Consider the following 24,710-nt stretch of genomic DNA (forward strand, 5'->3'; position numbering starts at 1 on the left):
CTACAAAAGTATTGGAACGGCAAGGTCAATTTCTTTGTTTTTGTTGTATACCGAAGACATTTGGGTTTCTGATCAAAAGATGAACATGAGACAAAAGTTCAGAATTCCAGCTTTTATTTCATGGTCCACTGTCCTGAGTTGTTTAACACATCTAGATGTAAATACCATGAAATAAAAGCTGACATTCTAAACTTCTGTTTCATATCCATCTTTTGACCTGAAACCCAAATGTCTTCAGTATACAACAAAAACAAAGGAATTGACCTTGCTGTCCCAATACCTTTGGAGGGGGCTGTATGAAAGGAGTCTATCCCAGTCGTCAGTTTATTGCAATCAAACCCATTTGAATCCACAAGTCTTCTTTAATAAATTACAATGTTTATAAAGAGGACATCAGCTTCTAAAGTGGATGATGTAATAGCATCCATTACATCATCCCTATGATACATAATGTACATGTGCTTGTGAACTTTATTTCAGACCGAGTGCACAATTCTCTAGTCGAATCAGTGCTGTATAAACTATGTCATGATTGAGTATTAATATGAATGTATTCATTTACATTATAAAGTATGTCAAAGAGTTTAGATACTAATAATGGGACAATTCAAAAGTACATTTGCTTAAAAATAGAGATAGTAGTTAGTTGTATTTCACATATAGCGGCATTGCTGTGTCGCAAATTCTTTGGTGACGGTCCAGTGAGTCTCCATCGGTTAATCTGTTGTCAATTGCTTTCGACAACAACAGGCCAAATGAAGTAAGATAAATACATTTACAAAAAAACAATAGAATCTTATGTAAATACCCAATAAATAGCAATTAAAAGTATTGTGTGCAATGGTAACTCAGGTGACTAAAATGATTATTATTAAGAAATTATCTGATTACATATTTCATAAAAACATGCTCTGGGTTTTGATTGAACATCACATCCCTCCAGTGTGTGTTCTTATGTGTGTTATCAAACTTCCCTTGACAGAGAAACGTTTGTCACAAAATGGGCATGTAAACGGTTTTTCCCCTGTGTGTGTTCTCGTGTGATTTTTTAAGTGTGTCTTTTGAGAGAATCTTGTACCACAATCTGAGCATGCAAAAGGTTTTTCACCCGTGTGTGTTCTCATGTGTTGAACCAATGTGGAACGAACACTAAAACTCGTTTTGCAGACAACGCATGTAAAAGGTTTTTCTCCAGTGTGTGTTCTTGTGTGTGTTCTTAGATTTTCCCTGCGAGGGAAACTTTTTCCACAAACTGAGCAGGCAAAAGGCTTCTCGCCCGTGTGTGTTCTCTGGTGAACAACCCACGCTGAGCGATCACAAAATATTTTGTCACAGATTGAGCAGGAAAATGGCTTTTCGCCAGTGTGCGTTCTCGTGTGTGTTGTCAAATGTGCTTTCTCGTAGAATGCTTGACCGCAGAATGTGCAGACGAATGGCTTTTCCCCCGTGTGATATCTCAAGTGTCTTTTCAGATTCTTTTTGTGGCCAAAAGTTTTCTCACACTGAGAACATTTCAGGGGGTTTTTCACATCCCCTTTGGAGTGTTCATCGTCTGTGTCAGGAGAGTGTGACGTTGTGTCGTCACTATCTGATAGTGGACCTGAGAGGCTGTGTGCTTTGGATCCTCTGCAGTGATCTCCATCACCTTCTGCTGTCATGTGTTGACTCGAGCTGCTGCTCGGAGGGTCCGTCGCTCTTTTGTGCTCACTCTGACCTTTGTCTTCAACGTCTTCACTCTTCACAATGACACGAATCACCGGGAAGTCTAACCCTTGAAGGTGCTCTCCGTCCTGACTGATGCAGTGCTGCTCCTCTTCCTCTTTAACGCAGGGGAGCTCTATGGAGCAGATCCTGATGCCGCCACCCTCCTCCATTGTTTGCATTGATTCTCAAAGTGTGGTACGAGTACCAAGAGGGGTAAGCCAGCTCCGTCTAGTGGTATGTGGAAGAATCAGTTAATTAAATACAATTGACAATAGATGAAACACAATCAAAATATTTTTAAAAAGTTTTTTTTTTTTTACTTTTTATGTACAGTATTTTTTAAGTACAGTTCAGTTGTAGTTAACTTTAAGAGCATGCTCCCATTTTTAAGCGCAGTGTTAAAGTTCAAACTGCACATACAGTCCCCTCCGGCAAGGTCAATTCCTTTGTTTTTGTTGTATACTGAAGACATTTGGGTTTATGATTAAAAAAAAAAAAAAAAAAAATGAATATGAGACATAAGTTCAGAATTCCAGCTTTTATTTCATGGTATTTACATCTAGATGTGTTAAACAACTCAGGACAGAGCACCTTTTGTTTGAAGCCACCCACTTTTCAAGTGAGCAAAAGTATTGGAACATACATGATTAAATTAACTTGAATAACATTTAATATTTGGTGGCATAACCCTTACTTGTGTGTTTTGGATCATAAGCAGATACTTTCTTTCTCCTTAGTTCAGCCTTTCCATCACTTTGGTAGAGGTTAATCTTGGTCTCATCAGTCCGTAAAACTGTAATCCAAAACCTTTGTGGTTCATCTCTGTACTTTGCAAAATCCAATCTGGGCTTCTGATTCTTTTTGCTGATGAGTGGTTTGCATCTTGTGGTATGGCCTGTATATTTCTTCTCTCGAAGTCTTCATCGAACAGTGGATTGTGATACCTTCACCCCTGCCCTGTGGAGGTTGGGAGTGATGTTACTGACTGCTGTCTTTGGGTGCTTCTTCACAGCTCTCACAATGTTTGTCATCAACCGCTGTTGATGCCCTTGGCTGAAATGTCCGATGTCTGTTGCTCAGTACACCAGTAGTTTCTTTCTTTTTCAGGACATTCCAAATTGTTGTATTGGCTATGCCCAATGTTTGTGCAATAGCACTCATCAATGTTCCCTCTACTCTCAGCTTCAAAATGGTTTGCTTTTTCCCCAACAGACAGCTTTATGGTCTTCATGTTTGCTTAACAGCAAATGCAGTATTCACAGCTAAAAACATTTTCTGAGCCGCTTCTCCTCACTAGGGTCGCGGGCGTGCTGGAGCCTATCCCAGCTATCATCGGGCAGGAGGCGGGGTACACCCTGAACTGGCTGCCGGCCAATCTCAGGGCACATACAAACAAGCAACCATTTGCACTCGCATTCACACCTACGGGCAATTTAGAGTCTCCAATTCATGCATGTTTTTTGGGATGTGGGAGGAAACCGGAGTGCCCGGAGAAAACCCATGCAGGCACGGGGAGAACATGCAAACTCCACACAGGCGGGGCCGGGGATTGAACCCCGGTCTTCAGAACTGTGAGGCTGACGCTCTAACCAGTCGTCCACCGTGCCGCCCAGCTAAAAACATGCACTATCTAATGTTTAAGTAATCAATCTAAAACGCAACACCTGAGCAACTAGAAACACCCATCAGTCACATCTTCCAATACTTTTGCTCACTGGAAGAGTGGGTGGCTTCAAACAAAAGGTGCTCTTGAGTTGTTTAACACATCTGAATGTAAATACCATGAAATAAAAGCTGGAATTCTGAACTACTGTCTCATATTCATCTTTTGATCTGAAACCAAAATGTCTTCAGTATACAACAAAAACAAAAGAATTGACCTTGCCTTTTGAATACTTTTGGAGGAGATTGTAATGGTATAGTGGCTTACAACAATATTAAATAAGCTTTTTAGGCATAAAACCGTTTCCTCACGTTTGATGAACATTTACGCTTCTATGTTACAGTATTTTAATGTTTGTCATGATGGTGGTACTTGGTAGAAAAAGTATGAGAACTAATTATCTATTTGGTAACATGACTGCAATATGTTGAATTCAAACAAAGCAATTTATGATCCTCATAGGAATTCCATTGTGAAAGTAGACGTGATAACCCAGGAAGGAATAACCCATCAAGCATTTGCTTTGTCGTCACACTTCAGGGATGCGTGTGTGGCACTGAAATGAGTTTTCAAAATCATAATTTTGTACGTTTCCATCAAATTGCAATTATACTTTGCTTTAATGTAAAGATTGCCTCCACGCGCTGATCTGGTTGCCAGTTGATCACAGTGCAAGACCAATGCCATTCATTACGCCAGAGTGGGAACTGAAAGCCATGCTGCCTGCACAGACGGTAGGCCAGTGGACCACTACACCATGTGACGTTTACGAAAAGCGTTATCACATAGAAAGCTACTAAACAAGTGAAAGTTAGAAAAAAAAGACAACAACAAACCTGCTCTGTGGAACACAACTTGAGGCTTCTGGGAAAATGCGTCCGTTCGGAAGTTGACGCTGTCGCTCGTTTGTTAGAGAAAGTTCCGCCTCGTATTCTGTATAATCAACAGCCACAGTTAGGTTCTCAGAATGCGAACTTTGCAAATTTTTGCAACATCTGCTGCTGTATTTTCATCCAATCACATCACTTTACACTCACAACTGATCTCTTATTAGGGATGTGTTGCTAACGTCTGCGTTTCTTTGTTAGTGGCTAGCAAGCTAAACTGAGCTAGAGAAGCTCCGAAGTGAACCAGTTGAGATGAACGCTAATAATATCTTTACTCTCTTAGAAGACAGAAACACAAAACTGAATTGAGAGTCATCTCTATCCTGAACGACAGCTAAAGCTACGCCTAACCCTAGAAACAGCATCGCCATGTTTTGTGGCAGTTGGCTGTGCAGCGCATTGGCTACGGCAACGCCAGTTGGACAAACTGCTGTCTGGCTGCTTTCGTTCCACTAAGCCTGGTTGTTCAAAAAGGCAAAAATTGCAATATTCTTTTTACAACTATGTACGACATGTACTTGATTTCCCCTCCTCGCCCACAAGTTCCGCCGATTTAATATAGGCAATATAAAACTGTGCGACCACAAGCCGGTTTTGACGTCGTTTTAGTTCAGGTTAGTGGTATTTTCTGCCACTCGGAAGTAGCTGGCACCTATTTACAAAAGTTATGAAAGAGTCTATTACCAAGTGATCTTAAGAATGTGTCAGCAAGGGTAAATTAAGAGTAGAAATTCATTTCATGATGTCATGTAATAATTGACTTGAATGAAACACATACCTACATACAAAGGAAACCGGAGTGCCCCACAGGCGGGGCCGGGATTTGAATCCCAGAACTGTGAGGCAGACGTGCCAACCAGTCGACCACCGTGCCGCAAAACAAAATACAATGATTTAAAAAAATATTTTTAACCTGTTTTCAATTGAATACACTACAAAGACAAGATATTTAATGTTCAAACTGATGAACGTTTTTGTTTTTTGTGCAAATATTCTCTAATTTTGAATTTGATGCCTGTGGCATATTGGGCAACAAAAGACTGGGGTAAATATGATAACTGCTCCAAAAATACCTGGTTGGAACATTCCAGAGCTGAACTGGTCAATAGGAAATGGGTGAGTGTCATTATTGGGTATAAAATAAGCATCTGCAAAAGGCTCAGTTGATCACAAACAAGGATGGGGCGAGGTTCACCACTTGGTGAACAACTCAAGTCAAGTCAGTTCAAGTTTATCCGTATAGCCCCAAAAGAGTCTCAACGAGCTTCACAGGCCCATAGTTGGCAAAGATTGATGACATCCCCTAATCTAAACCCCCCAATCCGGCAAGGAAAAACTGAAAACTCAATTTTGGGAAAAAAGACAACACTGGAAAGGGACCGCAGATTGGCAGATCCCCCTTCCAGAATGACCAGGCTGCAATGGATGTCAAGCAGGCAACACATATCACATAGTATGGTGCTGTACAATGTTCATTAAAATGGCATAAAAGTCAATTTAAAGAGAAGAGGAGCTGCAGGTAGACGCCTTCGGGAAAGTGATTCTGCCTCAGGACCTGGCCCGGTGAGTCGGAGCAGAATCCTCCATAGCAATGACTCCAGTGAAGTGGTCCACCTCAGATCTCGTCCCAGGTGGTCGGTACAGAACCCAAACAGCAAAAGCCTCAGATTCAGTCAACGTCACCTAGCCCTCTCTCCGAGCAGGACAGGAGGGGGGAGGACCAAGATGGCGCCTACCAGTGTGGTCGCCTCGGTAACGCGCTCTCTAGTATTGTCTTTGTTTTTGTGTTTTTCGTCCGTCTTTGGAGACCTTACACGACTCACTTACACAAGGGGAGACCTGCTAACCATCAAGGAGTCTACTCCGGACTTTCTGTCACCAACTTTCGAATATCCACTCATTTTTTTCCCCGAGTTACTCACCGGAGCGGCATCCGCGGTTTTCGGCGCATGGAGACGGAAGCGGCGCCACAGAGGGAAGCGAGCCAGCATTCAGGTGAAACTCCGCAAGAGAGGACACAGATTGCCGTTCCCGTCGATCCACCTCGCGAATGTACGCTCCCTACCCAACAAAATAGACGAGCTTCATCTTCTGTTAAAGACCAGTAAAGACTTCGGACGTTCCGCGGCCATGTGCTTCACGGAGACCTGGCTCTGCGACGCTGTACCTGATGGCGCCGTTATGCTTCCCGGTTTCCACATTCATCGAGCAGACCGCGACATGGAATCATCGGGGAAAACAAAGGGTGGCGGGATATGCCTCTATATCAACAAAAAATGGTGTACGGACGTCACGGTGCTCAGCACACACTGCAGCCCGCATTTGGAGTCGCTATTCTTAAACTGTAAACCATTCTACTCGCCACGTGAGTTCGCATCATTCATCCTGACTGCAGCCTACATCCCGCCTCAAGCTAACACGAACGCCGCATTGCTAACGCTCGCCGATCAAGTCAACGAAATTGAAAAAAAACACCCCGACTCACCCCTCATTATTCTCGGGGACTTTAACAAAGCTAAACTCAACCACAAACTCCCTAAATACAAGCAGCACATCGACTGTCCTACCAGGGAAAATAATACTTTAGACCACTGCTACACTACGGTAAAAAAACGCATACCGTGCTATACCTCGTGCAGCCTTGGGCTCGTCTGATCACTGCTTAATTCACTTAATACCGACGTACAGGCAAGAACTTAAATGTGCGAAGACTACAGTGAAAACAGTCAAAAAGTGGACAAATGAAGCCAAGATGGAACTTCAAAGCTGTTTAGACTGCACAGACTGGAGTGTCTTTGAAAATTCAGCTGGCAGCCTGGATGAATATACGGACACTGTCACATCCTGTATCAGTTTCTGTGAAGAGGTCTGTGTACCAACAAAATCATTTCGCACATTCAACAACAATAAGCAGTGGTTCACTGCTAAACTTAAGCAGCTTCGCCAAGCTAAGGAGGATGCATATCGGAGCGGGGACAGGGCCCTGTATAATCGAGCTAGAAACCAGCTGACATTGCAAATTAACATTGCAAAGAGTATCTATACAGCAAAGTTGGAAAAACAGTTTAGCGCAAACGACTCTAAATCAGTCTGGCATGCATTCCAATCGCTGACTAATTACAAGCGACAATCCCCCCAAGCTGAGAACAATAGCACACTAGCCAACGACTTGAATACCTTCTACTGCAAATTTGAAAAGGACAGTTTCACACCACACACCAACCCGGCCGCACCCGCGACCACAATCACAGCTCTGACCTCTGCGTTAACCATCCATGAACAGGATGTGAGACGCATCTTCAAACAACAAAAGATTAACAAAGCAGCAGGCCCGGACCATGTGTCCCCATCCTGCCTCAAAGTCTGCGTGGACCAGCTCGCTCCAGTCTTCACTCAGATCTTCAACAGATCTCTGGAACTGTGCGAAGTTCCATCCTGTTTCAAACGCTCCACCATCATCCCAGTCCCCAAGAAACCTGCAATCTCGGGTCTGAATGACTACAGGCCTGTCGCTTTGACATCTGTGGTCATGAAGTCCTTTGAACGTCTTGTGCTGGACCACCTCAAGAGTGTCACAGGTCCCCTGCTGGACCCCCTGCAGTTTGCCTACCAAGCGAACAGATCTGCGGATGATGCAGTCAACATGGGACTGCACTTCATCCTAGAACACCTCGACAGTGCAGGGACCTACGCGAGGATCCTGTTCGTCGACTTCAGCTCAGCGTTCAACACCATCATCCCTGAACTCCTTTCATCCAAGCTTCTCCAGCTCAGCGTCTCACCTGCCATCTGCCAGTGGATTTACAGCTTTCTGACGGGCAGGACACAGCAGGTCAGGCTGGGGGAGGCCACCTCATCCACACGCAGCATCAGCACTGGGGCGCCCCAAGGTTGTGTCCTCTCTCCGCTGCTCTTCTCTCTCTACACGAACGACTGCACCTCAGCGAACCCGACTGTCAAACTCCTGAAGTTTGCAGATGACACCACTGTCATCGGCCTCATCAAGGACGGTGATGAGTCTGCATATCGACAGGAAGCGGAGCGGCTGGAGCTGTGGTGCGGCCGAGACAACCTGGAGCTGAACACGCTCAAGACTGTAGAGATGATCGTGGACTTCAGGAGGCATCCTTCGCCACAGCTGCCCCTCACGTTGTCCAGCTGCCTTGTGTCAACCGTCGAGACCTTCAAGTTCCTGGGAATTACAATCTCCCAGGACCTGAAGTGGGCGACCAACATCAACTCCGTCCTCAAAAAGGCCCAGCAGAGGATGTACTTCCTGCGGCTTCTGAGAAAGCACGGCCTGCCACCGGAGCTGTTGAGGCAGTTCTACACAGCAGTCATTGAATCAGTACTGTGTTCTTCCATCACAGTCTGGTTTGGTGCTGCTACAAAAAAGGACAAACTCCGTCTGCAACGGAAAATCAAAACTGCTGAAAGGATTGTCGGTACCCCCCTACCCACCCTTGAGGACTTGCACGCTGCCAGAACTAAGACAAGGGCATGCAAAATCCTCTCGGACCCTCCCCACCCCGGTCACCAGCTCTTCCAGCTCCTTCCCTCAGGTAGGCGCATCCGATCAATGCAAACTAGAACTAGTAGACATTCCAACAGCTTCTTCCCTCTTGCAATCAACTTCTTAAACAGCTAATTTATAATTCCATTACAACAAGCTGGCAATTTTTTGACTTGAGTTCGTTGTCACATTTCTGTGGGGCCAATTATGTATTACTCGTGCACTCACTGTAGTTGTCTCGCCGTGCTGCACTATTTGCATATACTGGCCACTCATGCCAGAGTAGCATCTGCTCCATTTGCACACTGATTGAGGAGTATCTGTAACATTTGCACAACCATTGTCCCAGATTATCGCACTACTCGTCACTTTAAACGGCATACACTCCTTGAAGTCTCAGTGCACCGGACTATTGCGATATTAGCCATTCGAACTGCTCTAAGTGCTAGAGGACTCTGCATCTTTTTGCACAATTGTTTTTTGTCAATGTCTTTATGTCGCCAAAGTGTTCTGTAAATTGACTGTCTGTTGTACTAGAGCGGATCCAACTACCGGAGACAAATTCCTTGTGTGTTTTGGACATACTTGGCAAATAAAGATGATTCTGATTCTGATTCTGATTCTGAGATATGGCAAGCGGCAGTAAAACAGGCCTACGTGTACTTTAACTAAATGCCAAAGAGTGAAAAAAAATCTTAAATCCAGATTTAAACATTTCTATTGAGGTAGCAGCTCTAATATCCGTGGGTAGGGAATTCCAGAGTATTGGAATTGAATAGAAAATGCTTGAGAGCCTGCCTCACGCCCAAAGTTAGCTGGGATAGGCTCCAGCACACCTGCAACCCTAGTAATGATAAGCAGAATGGAAAATGAATGAATGAATGAATATTTGCAACAACAAAACAAGTGTATTTGTATTTGTCTTGTATTTGTAGTGTATTCAACTGAATAGATTGAAAATAATTTGGAAATCGTTGTATTTTGTTTTAATTTACGTTTTACGCAGCCTCCATGTGTCATTAACTCCAATAACATTATTATTGCTAATACTGTACAATTCATACAGTACACATTGTTTCCTAATCCTAGAGTATCTCTCTGTCTACTGTCCCTCTCCTCTGTTGCCCAATGTCAACCCAAACGGTCAAAGCGGACGGCTGCCCCACATTGATTCTGGGGTCTGGAGTTTTTCCTTGCCTTCTAGTCCTTGCTCATGTGGGGTTCAGTTGGTCTCTTAATCTGTGAGGAGCATACTTCTCTATCTGCTCCACAGATAAAGTACCTTGACATCTTCCATTGTTAATTGGCGCTACAGGTATATGACTGAAATTGAATTGATAGAATCAAAATAAATTGAGTGTGGGCGACACTGAGTTGGACCGAGCCACAGACTTCATGATCGTGATGTGCAACGGAACAAGAGCTAATCTAGAAGCTGACAGAACCTGGTGCTGCTGCTGGACACAAATAAACTGCGTTCCATCCATCCATCCATCCATCCATTTTCTGAGCCGCTTCTCCTCACTAAGGTCGCGGGCGTGCTGGAGCCTATCCCAGCTGTCATCGGGCAGGAGGCGGGGTACACCCTGAACTGGTTGCCAACCAATCGCAGGGCACATACAAACAAGCAACCATCCGCACTCACATTCACACCTACGGGCAATTTAGAGTCTCCAATTAATGCATGTTTTTGGGATGTGGGAGCACTCCCCACAGGACTCTCCAAGGGACACGGTCGAATGCCTTCTCCAAGTCCACAAAACACATGTAGATTGGTTGGGCAAACTCCCATGCACCCTCAAGGACCCTGCCGATGGTGTAGAGCTGGTCCCCTGTTCCACGGCCATGACGAAAACCACACTGCTCCTCCTGAATCTGAGATTTGACTTCCCGACGGACTCTCCACTCCAGCACCCCCGAATAGACCTTACCAGGGAGGCTGAGGAGTGTAATCCCCCTGTAGTTGGAACACACCTTCCGGTCCCCCTTCTTAAAAAAGGGGACCACCACCCCAGTCTGCCAATCCAGAGGCACTGTCCCCGATGTCCACACGAAGTTGCAGAGGCGTGTCAACGAGGACAGCCCCACAACATCCAGAACCTTTAGGAACTCCGGGCGAATCTCATCCACCCCCGGGGCCTTGCCATCGAGGAGCTTTTTAATCACCTATGTGACCTCAACCCCAGAGATAGGAGAGCCAGCCTCAGAGACCCCAGACTCTGCTTCCTCATGGGAAGGCATGTCGGTGGAATTGAGGAGGTCTTTGAAGTATGCTCCCCACCGACTCACAACGTCCTGAGTCGAGGTCAACAGCACCCCATCCCGACTATACATAGTCTTGATGGTGCACTGCTTCTCCCTCCTGAGAGGCCGGCTGGTGGACCAGAATTTTCTCGAAGCCGTCCGGAAATCTTTCTTCATGGCCTCACCGAACTCCTCCCATGCTCGAGTTTTTGCTTCAGCAACCACCAAAGCTGCTTTGCGCTTGGCCAGCCGGCATCTTCCCCCACCATCAGAGCCAACTCACCACCAGGTGGTGATCAGTTGACAGCTCCCCCCGTCTCTTCACCCGAGTGTCCAAGACATGCGGCCGCAAGTCCGATGACACGACCACAAATTCGATCATCGAACTACGACCTAGGGTGTCCTGGTGCCAAGTGCACTCTTATGCTTGAATATGGTGTTCATTATGGACAATCCATTGAAGTCGCCCAGCAGAACGATGGAGTCCCCAGCGGGAGCACTCTCCAGCACCTCCTCTAAGGACTCCAAAAGAGTGGGTACTTTGAACTGCTGTTTGGTGCATAGGCACAAACAACGGTCAGGACCCACCCCCCCCCCTACCCGAAGGCGGAGGGAGGCTACCCTCTCGTGAACCCCAACGTACAGGCGCCGAGCCGGGTAGCAATAAGTATACCCACACCTGCTCGGCGCCTGTCACAGTGGGCCTACTCCAGAGTGGAAGAGAGTCCAACCCCTCTCAAGAGGACTGGTACCAGAGCCCAAGCAGTGTGTGGAGGCGAGTCCAACTATATCTAGTCGGAACTTCTCGACCTCACACACCAGCTTGGGTTCCTTCCCTACCAGAGAGGTGACGTTCCACGTCCCAAGAGCCAGCTTCTGTAGCCCGGGATCCGATCGCCATGGTCCCATCCTTCAGCCACCGCCCAGCTCGCACTGCACCTGACCCCTAATTTGAAATTCTTGGAATAAGCTTTCATGTGACATGAATGCCTTATTTTTGAATAAGTGATATAGGCGGTCAATTCCACTTTGTTCCCATGTGCTGAAGTAAATGGTATTTTGTGAATCTCAAAATCGGGATTGTGCCAGATTGGGGAGAAATTATATGGTGCTGACTGAGATTGTGTGCTTTCTAGACTTTTCCACCAAGATGATAAAGTGGCAGCAATAATCGGATTGTGGCGTTTTAGACTTGTGCTGATAATGGGAGGTCTGAAAGTTTGGTGCTATTGCAGTCTGTTCAAGTTCCAGCTAAGATTGTTGTTCAACATTTCGATGTAACCATTTAATGAGGGAGACACGTTGGGCGACTGGTTTGCACATCTGCCTCACAGTTCTGAGGACTGGGGTTCAAAGCCCGGCCCCGCCTGTGTGGAGTTTGCATGTTCTCCCCATGCCTGCGTGGGTTTTCTCCGGGTACTCCAGTTTCTTCCCACATCCCAAAAACATGCGTGTTAGGTTGATTGAAGACTCTAAATTGCCCGTCGGTGTGAATGTGAGTGTGAATGGTTGTTTGTTTGTGTGCCCTGCGATTTGATAGGCTGGCGACCAGTTCAGGGTGTACCCCACCTCTCGCCCGAAGATAGCTGGGATAGGCTCCAGCACACCCGCGACCCTAGTGAAGAGTAGTACGGAAAATGAATGAATAATTTCAATACCACATGCATGCATCATCTAGTGAGGACAAGCGGTACAGAAAATGGATGGATGGATGGCATTTAATGAGGTACTGTATTTGACTAGCTAAGTAATAGTGTTTGAAGTTGGGTGTGTCAAGTCCCCCTTCTGTTCTACCTTTCTGAAGGGTAGCATTTTTACTGTAGCTATACGCCCTAAAAGTGAGATATAGAGGCTGTGACAATGTTTTAAATCATCAAAAAAAAATTCCAGTAAAGGTCTATCATTTAGATTATTTAACTCTGTAGGTTTTGCTGAGATATTTATGCCGAGATATTTGATATTCCCTGTCGGAATAGGAAAGTTTGGATTTTGGTCCGTAGGATTCCATGAGTTAGTTTGTTATAGGGAGTCTTACTGATTTTGACCAATTGATAGCATATTCTGATATTTGCGAAAATGTCTTAATGAGGTTAAAAACTGTTTGAAGTGATGCCTTGGGTTCTTGTAAATAAAGAAGGATATCATTCGCGTTCTGACACAGGAGTACAGATACCTTTGATATTAGTGTTCTGCCGTATCCCTATTTTTTTTCCAAATTGAGAAGGGTTCCGTGAATGTGCATATGAAACTAGTGGGGTTCAGAGTACCTCCAACAAGGTTAAGAACCACTACTTTACAGTGAACCGATACCAGTTAAGATGGACACGAAGAATTTGTTAATCCTGTTTACTAAATTATGACACACATATAGAAAACATATGCTTTATATTACACACACACACATTTCTGTATATAGTACAGCATTACCAGATAACAAGCAACCCTTTACTGCTCAGTGACTGTCTTTTTTTTTTTTGTCAATGTCTTTCTGTCTCCAAAGTGTTCTGTAAATTGACTGCCTGTTGTCGTACTAGAGCGGCTCCAACTACCGGAGACAAATTCCTTGTGTGTTTTTTTGGACATACTTGGCAAATAAAGATGATTCTGATTCTGATTCTGAGATATATATTTTTTAAAGGAATAAGTCAATGTATTCATTTGTCATATATTCTAGGATAAAATACTGAAGACTTTATTGATTTGTGATACATTTATATTAAATACAGTAATGATTACACAAGTTTCATATACTGTATTGTGTCAGATTCTGAGTCTCAGTCACTGTCTTGACAAACATTTTCATTTTAACAAGATGTCAAATGAGAAATCAGGCAACTGAAATTTGTTTTCCGCCATCAAGAATATGATACAGTAAAGGAAGTACAACCCAATTCCAATGAAGTTGGTACGTTGTGTTGGATCTGCAGAGAAGAATGGGAGAAAATGCCCCAAAAGAAGTGTGGCAAGCTTGTATAGACATACCCAAGAAGACTTGAGGCTGTGATTGCTGCCAAAGGTGCTTCACCAAATATTAAGCCAAGGGTGTGAATACTTATGTACAACCCCAATTCCAATGAAGTTGGGACGTTGTGTTATACATAAATCAAAACAGAATACAATGATTTGAAAATCATGTTCAACCTATATTTAATTGAATACACTACAAAGACAAGCTATTTAATGTTCAAACTGATAAACTTTATTGTTTTTAGCAATTAATCATTAACTTTGAATTTTATGGCTGAAACACATTCCCAAAAAGCTGGGACAGGTGGCAAAAAAGACTGAGAAAGTTGAGAAATTCTCATCAAACACCTGTTTGGAACATCCCACAGGTGAATAGGCTAATTGGGAACAGGTGGGTGCCATGATTGGGTATAAAAGGAGCTTCCCTGAATTGCTCAGTCATTCACAAGCAAAGATGGGGCGAGGTTCACCTCTTTGTGAACAAGTGCGTGAGAAAATAGTCGAACAGTTTAAGGACAATGTTCCTCAATGTACAATTGCAAGGAATTTAGGGATTTCATCATCTACGGTCCATAATATCATCAAAAGGTTCCGAGAATCTGGAGAAATCACTGCATGTAAGCGGCAAGGCCGAAAACCAACTTTGAATGCCCGTGACCTTCGATCCCTCAGGCGGCACTGCATCAAAAACCGACATCAATGTGAAGGATATCACCACATGGGCTCAGAAAACTTCAGAAAACCAATGTCAGTAAATACAGTTTGTCGCGACATCCGTAAGTGCAACTTGAAACTACTATGCAAAGCAAAAGCCATTTATCAACAACACCAGGAAATGTCGCCGGCTTCTCTGGGCCCGAGCTCATCTAAGATGGACTGATGCAAAGTGGAAAAGTGTTCTGTGGTCGGACGAGTCCACATTTCAAATTGTTTTTGGAAATTGTGGACGTTGTGTCCTCCGGGCCAAAGAGGAAAAGAACCATCCGGACTGTTATGGACGCAATGTTCAAAAGCCAGCATCTGTGATGGTATGGGGCTGTGTTAGTGCCAATGGCATGGGTAACTTACACATCTGTGAAGGCACCATTAATGCTGAAAGGTACATACAGGTTTTGGAGAAACATATGCTGCCATCCAAGCAACGTCTTTTTCATGGACGCCCCTGCTTATTTCACCAAGACAATGCCGAACCACATTCTGCACGTGTTACAACAGCATGGCTTCGTAGTAAAAGAGTGTGGGTACTAGACTGGCCTGCCTGCAGTCCAGACCTGTCTCCCATTGAAAATGTGTGACGCATTATGAAGCGTAAAATATGACAACGGAGACCCCAGACGGTTGAACAGCTGAAGCTGTACATCAAGCAAGAATGGGAAAGAATTCCACCTACAAAGCTTCAACAATTAGTTCCCAAACGTTAGTTCTCTCAGTTCCCAAAACGTTTATTAAATGTTGTTAAAAGAAAAGGTGATGTAACAGTGGTACACATGACCCAGTCCCATCTTTTTTGGAACGTGTTGCAGCCAAAAAATTCAAAGTTAATGATTATTTGCTAAAAACAATAAAGTTTATCAGTTTGAACATTAAATATCTTGTCTTTGTAGTGTATTCAATTAAATATAGGTTGAACATGATTTGCAAATCATTGTATTCTGTTTTTATTTATGTTTAACACAACGTCCCAACTTCATTGGAATTGGGGTTGTATAATGCAACACTGTTTAATACATCACAGCATATTTTAGCAGCCTCCATGTATAATACAAAAATACAGTGGACCCCGCATAGTTGCTGTTGAGCACCCAGATATTCACCTATTCGATGATTATTTTTGTGTGTAATTTTTCCATTTGTTTTTCATTTTTCATGTTGTTTTTTTATTTATTACTTATTAGTGCTTAGTCCTTACCTATTCAAGAAATTTGGGGGTTTAAAAAAAAATTGTTTAATTGCAATTTGAATACCGGTCATGTAGCCAATTTATTCAGTTTGCGGTCTGGCCTGGTCCCTATCCCCTGCTAATGGGTGGGAGGGGGGCTGTGGGGGGTGGGTGGTTAGGTGGGGCACTGTATTTAATCAATTCACTTCCACTTACAGTAGTTAATGTACACAGTATCTACGCTCACCTTGGGTTTTATAAGTCACTACCGTGACATGGAAAAAAGTGACCTCTCACAACAATTACAGAACACTTATAAATAGTTATCACACAAACTTGACAAAGACATTGTTACTTACTGTGTGTTCTCATGTGATTATTCAAAGAAGAATGATAACTAAAGCTTGTGTGGCAGATTGAGCAGGTAAAAGGCTTTTCTCCTGTGTGTGATCTTGAGTGTGTTATCAGATTTGTCCTTTGAGTGAATCTTTTGCCACATTCTGAGCAGGCAAAAGGTTTCTCTCCTGTATGCGTTCTCATGTGCTGAACCAAACCAGACTGAACTCGGAAATTAGCGTTGCAGACAGTGCAGGAAAATGGCTTCTCTCCGGTGTGTGTTCTTGAGTGTGTTCTCAAATTTCCCTTTCGTGAGAATCTTTGGCCACATACTGAGCAGGCAAAAGGTTTCTCACCTGTGTGTGTTTGGGTGTGTGTTATCATGGATTCCTTTCGGGAGAATCTTCTGTCACAAATTGGACAAGAATAAGGTTTTTCCCCAGTGTGTGTTCTCATGTGTTTAACCAACAGTGCACGCACTCGGAAACCTGTGTTACAAACTGAGCAGGGAAATGGTTTTTCTCCAGTGTGCGTTCTTGTGTGTGCGATCAAAGTTGTCATTTCAGATAATCCCTTACCGCAAAATGAGCACACAAACGGTTTCTCTCCTGTGTGAATCCTCATGTGCCTTTTCAGATTTCTCTTGTTGACAAATGTTTTGTCACATTCAGAACATGTCAAGCGTGTTTTGTCAGTGCGGCATTTCACTTCACTTTTAGCGTGTTCATCATCAGTCTCAGGAGAGTGTGATGTCGTGTCATCATGATCTGATAGTGGTTTTATTAGGCTGTCTGCTTGGGATCTTCTCTTCTCACGTTGAATGTGATGATGCTGTGAGGAAAGAGGCTCGTCTTCATTGTCTTCACTCTTCACAATGACACGAATCACCGGGAAGTCCATTCCTGGAAACTGCACTCCCCCTTGACTAATGCTGTGTTCATCTGCCTCCTCTTTAATGTGGTATGTTTCCAGCTCCTCAGGCTCAGGGGGAAGGTTGATTTTACTAGAACTTTTTGCAGGTCTGATCCCACCGAGGTCCTCCATTGTTGGGGTTTGGACGGTGCGATGTTAAACTGGAATGATTAGAAAAACAATGTATCATCCTCAAGACGATTCAAATTTGAAAATTAGGATAAATCAAGATAAGACTACTAATCCCACAGCAGGGAATTTCAGTAGTTAAAGCAGCAAAAGACCAGTGCAAGAGATTTAAAAGGCATGCACAATAATGAAAAAGGGAAATAAATGCTATAAAGCAGCAAAAGACCAGTGCAAGAGATTTAAAAGGCATGCACAATAATGAAAAAGGGAAATAAATGCTATTTACAAAAGGTTTCTAAAGCAACAAGTCAAAACAGCAACACTGAGCGATTATCTAGTTGTGTAAAGTGTGTTAAGAGTCATTTGTTCTCCCCAATCTGTTCAGAAAATGGTTAGGCCACCAATCATAAATGTCGAATCTGTTCAATATTTATGCTCGCAAATCCATGTGTCATTAACTCCAATAACATTATTATTGCTAATACTGTACAATTCATACAGTACACATTGTTTCCTAATCCTACAGTATCTCTCAGTCTACTGTCCCTCTCCTCTGTTGCCCAATGTCAACCCAAACGGTCAACGCGGACGGCTCCCCCACATTGATTCTGGGGTCTGGAGTTTTTCCTTGCCTTCTAGTCCTTGCTCATGTGGGGTTCAGTTGGTCTCTTAATCTGTGAGGAGCATACTTCTGTATCTGCTCCACAGATAAAGTACCTTGACATCTTCCATTGTTAAATGGCGCTACAGGTATATAACTGAAATTGAATTAATAGAATCAAAATAAATTATGAGTGTGGGCGACACTGAGTTGGACCGAGCCACAGACTTCATGATCGTGATGTGCAACGGAACAAGAGCTAATCTAGAAGCTGACAGAAGCTGGTGCTGCTGCTGGACACAAATAAACTGCGTTCCATCCATCCATCCATCCATCCATCCATCCATTTTCTGAGCCTCTTCTCCTCACTAGGGTCGCGGGCGTGCTGGAGCCTATCCCAGCTGTCATCGGGCAGGAGGCGGGGTACACCCTGAACTGGTTCCCAGCCAATCGCAGGGCACATACAAACAAGCAACCATCCGCACTCACATTCACACCTACGGGCAATTTAGAGTCTCCAATTAATGCATGTTTTTGGGATGTGGGAGCACTCCCCACAGGACTCTCCAAGGGACACGGTCGAATGCCTTCTCCAAGTCCACAAAACACATGTAGACTGGTTGGGCAAACTCCCATGCACCCTCAAGGACCCTGCCGATGGTGTAGAGCTGGTCCCCTGTTCCACAGCCATGACGAAAACCACACTGCTCCTCCTGAATCTGAGATTTGACTTCCCGACGGACTCTCCACTCCAGCACCCCCGAATAGACCTTACCAGGGAGGCAGAGGAGTGTGATCCCCCTGTAGTTGGAACACACCCTCCGGTCCCCCTTCTTAAAAAAGGGGACCACCACCCCAGTCTGCCAATCCAGAGGCACTGTCCCCGATGTCCACACGAAGTTGCAGAGGCGTGTCAACGAGGACAGCCCCACAACATCCAGAACCTTTAGGAACTCCGGGCGAATCTCATCCACCCCCGGGGCCTTGCCATCGAGGAGCTTTTTAATCACCTAGGTGACCTCAACCCCAGAGATAGGAGACCCAGCCTCAGAGACCCCAGACTCTGCTTCCTCATGGGAAGGCATGTCGGTGGAATTGAGCAGGTCTTCGAAGTATTCTCCCCACCGACTCACAACGTCCTGAGTCGAGGTCAGCAGCGCCCCATCCCCACTATACATAGTCTTGATGGTGCACTGCTTCTCCTTCCTGAGACGCCGGCTGGTGGACCACAATTTCCTCGAAGCCGTCCGGAAGTCTTTCTTCATGGCCTCACCGAACTCCTCCCATGCTCGAGTTTTTGCTTCAGCGACCACCAAAGCTGCATTGTGCTTGGCCAGCCGGTACCCATCAGCTGCCTCAGGAGTCCCACAGGCCAAGAAGGCCCGATAGGACTCCTTCTTCAGCTTGACGGCATCCCTCACCGTTGGTGTCCACCAATGGGTTCGGGGATTGCCGCCACTACAGGCCACAGCTCCAGTTGGCCGCCTCAGCAATGGAGGCGTGGAACATGCTCCATTCGGACTCGATGTCCCCCGCTTCCCCCGGAACATGAGCAAAATTCTGTTGGAGTGGGAGTTGAAACTCCTTCTGACAGGGGATTCTGCCAGATGTTCCCAGCAGACCTTCACAATACGTTTGGGCCTGCCATGTCAGACCGGCATCTTCCCCCACCATCAGAGCCAACTAACCACCAGGTGGTGATCAGTTGACAGCTCCGCCTGTCTCTTCACCCGAGTGTCCAAGACATGCGGCCGCAAGTCCGATGACACGACCACAAATTCGATCATCGAACTACAACCTAGGGTGTCCTGGTGCCAAGTGCACTCTTATGCTTGAATATGGTGTTCATTATGGACAATCCATTGAAGTCGCCCAGCAGAGCGATGGAGTCCCCAGCGGGAGCACTCTCCAGCACCTCCTCTAAGGACTCCAAAAGAGTGGGTACTTTGAACTGCTATTTGGTGCATAGGCACAAACAACGGTCAGGACCCATCCCCCCCACCCGAAGGCGGAGGGAGGCTACCCTCTCGTGAACCCCAACGTACAGGCGCAGGTAGCAATAAGTATACCCACTCGGCGCCTGTCACAGTGGGCCTACTCCAGAGTGGAAGAGTCCAACCCCTCTCAAGAGGACTGGTACCAGAGCCCAAGCAGTGTGTGGAGGCGAGTCCAACTATATCTAGTCGGAACTTCTCGACCTCACACACCACCTTGGGTTCCTTCCCTACCAGAGAGGTGACGTTCCACGTCCCTAGAGCCAGCTTCTGTAGCCCGGGATCGGATCGCCATTGTCCCATCCTTCAGCCACCACTCAGCTCACACTGCACCTGACCCCTATGGCCCCTCCCACAGGTGGTGTGCCCATGGGAAGGGGGACCCACGTTACCCTTTCGGACTGTGCCCAGCCGGGTCCCATGGGTGCATGCCCGGCCACCAGGCACTCGCCTTCAAGCCCCACCTCCAGGCCTGGCTCCAGAGGGGGGCCCCGGTGACTCGCGTCCGGGCAAGGGAAACCTCGATCCACTTATATTTTTCATCATAGGAGTCTTTTAGCCGTGCTTTGTCTGGTCCCTCACCTAGGACCTGTTTGCCATGGGTGACCCTACCAAGGGCATGACGCCCCAGGCAACTTAGCTCCAAGGATCATTGGGACACACAAACCTCTCCACCACGATAAGGTGACGGCTTCCAGGAGGAAGCCTAATTTGATACACACTTCTGAAATAAGAAATTTGCTCAAAATATATTGGGGTAAATTATCTCATTGTCATTCCATAACCTGTCTCCACGAATGCTATGGTTTGGTCACATGCACAAAATTGACTGTTGACGAACTATTTTTTTTTGTTTGTTTGTTTGGTTTTTTTTCTTCCATTTTTGTCATTTCCAGAGTTACACCAATGCAGGTGTGATTGCCCGAGGGCACCACTTGGTGAACCTTAGCGTTTACTATTTCTTCTACTACTACTACTGCTGCTGCAACAACTATTGGTGCCATGTTGGGGAGTAACGAAGTACAAATACTTCTAAATAATAAATAGGAATCTGTACTTTACATGTACTGTATTTATTTTTAGGACAACTTTTTCTTTTACTCACTACATTTGAAAACATCTGCTTTCTACTTCCTTACTTTGTCAAAATAGGCTTGTGGCTTTTGTTAATGTCTGCGGATGACGACGCGACATAAAAGAAGATGTACACAAAAACAGGTTAAGTCAAAAGTAGTTGAGCTCTTGATTGATCTTGACGACTTATAACGCGGAGAAAAAACAGACAGCAGCGAAATAGAGGAATTTTGAACCAGTGAGCATGAATGACAATTATTAAACTATTAAATATTTTGATGTTGTCAGCTAAAAGAAAATATTTTTGGGTCAATGCGTTGTCTAGCAACCTAAAAAAAAACAGCTTCTGCTGTTCAAAATATCTCTATCTAATCTGACAAAACACGTACAAGTAAGGTGTATTTTTTTCATTTTTTGTAATGTTGTCAGACTACCTTGAAGCACAGCTGTGTGCAGTGATTTGTATTAATTTATCTGTTTTTACTTATTAGTATGAGCACTATACAAGTTATTAAAGGAGGGAAACTAACTTGTGTGGAGAGAAGTTTTTATCCCCACTGTGCCAAGTTATCCTATTTACCTTTGTACTTTGTAGTCCAGGCGCGTACATGCCCTGTGGCACCGTGCTACCTCTGACAGTTCAGTCTTGATACTACAACAGACATAGTAGCAACATGAAAAGTCGTCGCCATCTGTGTTGAATTTTCTAAAAAACATGGAATGACCACTTCAAACACTTCGGAGTCCTCCATACAGTAACATCCATAAATAGTGGGACGTCGAGACAGTTTTTATTTTTTTGGGCTCTAAACACCACCACAATGGATTTAAAATTAAAAGAACAAGATGTGCTTTACCTGCAGACTTTTTTTCAGAATTTGAGGTTTTTTACATGCAAATCAATTGTGTCAGTGTCCCAATATTTATGGTCCTGACTGTATAGTCAGGAAGAAAAAAAATGGACTGCCCACACAGCTCTTCTGGCGAATTCCATTTCATTTGCGTTATTTAAGTGGAGTTTTTAGGGCAGGTGACGCCGTTTGAAACATCCTGGTTAATATGACTTGGAGCCCCCTCTGAATTTTGGCCTGTACCATCTTGTTGACGGATATTTTTAACTGAAACTCGTCAGCCAATCAGAGAAGGGTGAAGATGAAATGAAAAAGTCTATTAAATATGTTGAGAAATAATTAAGTTATATAGTTGTATTTAAATTTGAAGGTGTTGTTGATCAAATTTTCTCCAGGTGATATCACACATAAACGAGCCCCAAAAAGGCAATTTATTTCCGACACAAATAAAAAACTCAATTTCTCTGGAATCCATCATCTGATTTTCAACATTGTTGGTGCGATGTACTCAGGTTGAAGTGGGCATTCCAACCAGACCTGAAGTTTGGCAGACTGTCATTTTGGGGAAATCTTGTGACGTTGCTAATTAAATGTGTAGTGTGCCGTGTAGCTCATCTCCAGTAAACCACAGTGACACATTTGTAATAGCTGTGAAATGGGCATTAGTTGCTCGTCATGTGTGGGGTCTCTCACATTTTAAAAAATTATGATAGAGATATATTAACATGTAAATTAGATACGTGGACAAACCTGCTCTGCGTAATAATACTTGCGTCTTCTGGAAACTAGCGTCCAGTGGTTGACATTTTCGCACGTTGTTTTTGTTCGAGAAAGTTCCTCGATGTGTTTTGCTGGCTTCCTTCCGCGTCTCTTTGTTCGCAACCAGCTAGCAAGCTAAGCTAGCTTGAAACTCGTCAAACTGCACGGCGAGTTTATCCGAAACGAGAGGAAGTAGTGATGTTCAACAATTATATGGAATACAATGGTCGGGTTAGAGAGCAAACAGCGCCGTAATGTACGCAATAAAGCGATTTGATAACAACATTAAATCGTCTTTGTTGTTGGATGTGTAGCCAACCAGCTAACCATCTACGGCTAGTCCACTTGGACAGAATACATTGTACTGCCAACAAAGACTCCTTCGAGAAATAGAGGAAATAATGAAAAAGGACAGCGAACAGTAAAAAGGTGATCAAACAAAAAAACTAAATCAGACGACTTAAGACATATTTTGAAACATGAGTTATATATTGCAATCCCCGTTTTTTGATTGCGACATGGGAAACACGTGCAAAGCACAAAGCTCTTTAGTGTATGAAGTTTGAAAAAGACGCGTAATGAGGTCCGCACAAATTCCAAGCAGAAGCTCAGGATTGGCTTTGTTTCGAGCATTAAAGCCGCTAGCAAGCCATAAAACATGCTGAAGGTCGATCTGTATTAGGGCTCTGAGTGACACTGCTTTTTTTCCACACAAGCGAGAACAGTGAGTGATGAGAAAAGATGACACTTATCACACAGTGCATTAAAATGTGTATGTGTGCCTGTGGTATTGAAATGATTATTCATTCATTCATTCATTTTCTGTACAGCTTCTCCTTACAAGGGTCGCGGTCTTGCTGGAGCCTGTCTCAGCTATATTCGGCTGAGAGGCAGGGTAGACCCTGAACTGGTCGCCAGCCAATCGCTGGGCGTGTTCGGAATTAACTAATCACATTCAAACTCATTTTAAATGGGAAATAGTACACACCTGCCAACATTTAAAGTGCCTCTAACCCCAAATAAAGTAGTGATAGACCCATTATGGGTCGGGCTGATTATCCGGGTCGATATTGGGCATTTTGGTGTATCTCGGCATCTGCCTTTTTTTTAATCCCACGGCCCATCGGATATTTTATCCATCGATCCATCCATTTTCTGAGCCGCTTCTCTTCACTAGGGTCGCGGGCGTGCTGGAGCCTATCCCAGCTATCATTGGGCAGGAGGCAGGGTACACCCTGAATTGGTTGCCAACCAATCGCAGGGCACATATAAACAAACAACCATTTTCACTCACATTCACACCTACGGGCAATTTAGAGTCGTCAATTAACCTACCATGCATGTCTTTGGGATGTGGGAGGAAACCGGAGTGCCCAGAGAAAACCCACGCAGGCACGGGGAGAACATGCAAACCCCACACAGGTGGGGCCGGGGATTGAACCCCGGTCCTTAGAACTGTGAGGCAGACGCTCTAACCAGTTTACACCGTGCCGCTCGGATATTTTAATCCTCGGTTATTTTGGCTCTGATGCAGCCTCAGAGCCTCTCTGTCTGTGATTTCTGTCTCCAGCATTGTCCCGCCCACAACACCACTCGATTGGTTACCCGTGCACAGCCACTGCACGGGTAACAGCCTATCAGTACAGAGTAAATATGGGGAGAGATATGTCTCAAAATTATTTGCACGTGTTTTTTTCAAATCCACAAATATATCCACGATTGAAACGTGTGTTTTTCAAATCCACAAATATATCCGCAATTTACACGTTTCTCAAATCCACAAATATATCCGCGATTTACACGTTTTTCAAATCCACACATTATTTGCACGTTTTTGAAATCCACAACTATATCCGCGATTCACACGTGTTTTTGAAATCCACAAATATATCTCCGAATATATCCATGACTTACATGTGTTTTTTAATGTTGTGTGTCCATTTATCAAGACTTATCATTTGTAAATATGCAATTTCGATTGTGAATTGTTGGAAGTGTGTTTGTGGATCAGCGGGCACGCACATTTATAATTTAGACAAACGTAATGCAGTTTCAAGTTGAAAAAAAATCATAGGTGTGGGAAGGTCCTCAATCCATCCGCAAGGCGGCAGTGTTGTTGTCTCCGTTGATGACTTGACTGCAAGTCATTTTAAAAGGAATCCAAGTCTGTGGTCCGACCCTGCTGAAATCCCATTGA

The 24,710-nt window shown here is 44.5% G+C and overlaps 2 protein-coding genes across 4 annotated transcripts; both read right to left on the reverse strand.

Moving 5' to 3' along the window:
- Positions 1 to 276: 276 nt before the first annotated feature.
- Positions 277 to 1,883, reverse strand: LOC133472166 (oocyte zinc finger protein XlCOF6.1-like). Its single transcript, XM_061762611.1, has one exon. The coding sequence runs from the start codon at positions 1,881 to 1,883 to the stop codon at positions 930 to 932; it is 954 nt and encodes a 317-aa protein (XP_061618595.1). The 3' UTR covers positions 277 to 929.
- LOC133472149 (oocyte zinc finger protein XlCOF19-like) lies at positions 1,794 to 22,988 on the reverse strand. Of its 3 annotated transcripts, XM_061762591.1 has the most exons (5): positions 22,505 to 22,988; positions 21,484 to 21,555; positions 16,907 to 17,266; positions 4,204 to 4,300; positions 1,794 to 1,932 (listed from the first exon to the last, which is right to left on the reverse strand). In XM_061762591.1, exons 3-5 carry the CDS (start codon positions 17,235 to 17,237, stop codon positions 1,890 to 1,892), a joined length of 471 nt encoding a protein of 156 aa, XP_061618575.1. In that variant the 5' UTR covers positions 17,238 to 17,266; positions 21,484 to 21,555; positions 22,505 to 22,988; the 3' UTR covers positions 1,794 to 1,889. The 3 variants fall into 3 exon arrangements, with proteins under 3 accessions (XP_061618575.1, XP_061618582.1, XP_061618566.1); XM_061762598.1 differs by lacking the exon at positions 21,484 to 21,555; XM_061762582.1 differs by lacking the exons at positions 16,907 to 17,266; positions 21,484 to 21,555; positions 22,505 to 22,988 and adding an exon at positions 16,217 to 16,765.
- Between the last annotated feature and the right edge of the window lie 1,722 nt (positions 22,989 to 24,710).

The sequence above is a fragment of the Phyllopteryx taeniolatus genome, chromosome 2, assembly GCF_024500385.1.
Source record: "Phyllopteryx taeniolatus isolate TA_2022b chromosome 2, UOR_Ptae_1.2, whole genome shotgun sequence".
NCBI lineage: Eukaryota > Metazoa > Chordata > Actinopteri > Syngnathiformes > Syngnathidae > Phyllopteryx > Phyllopteryx taeniolatus.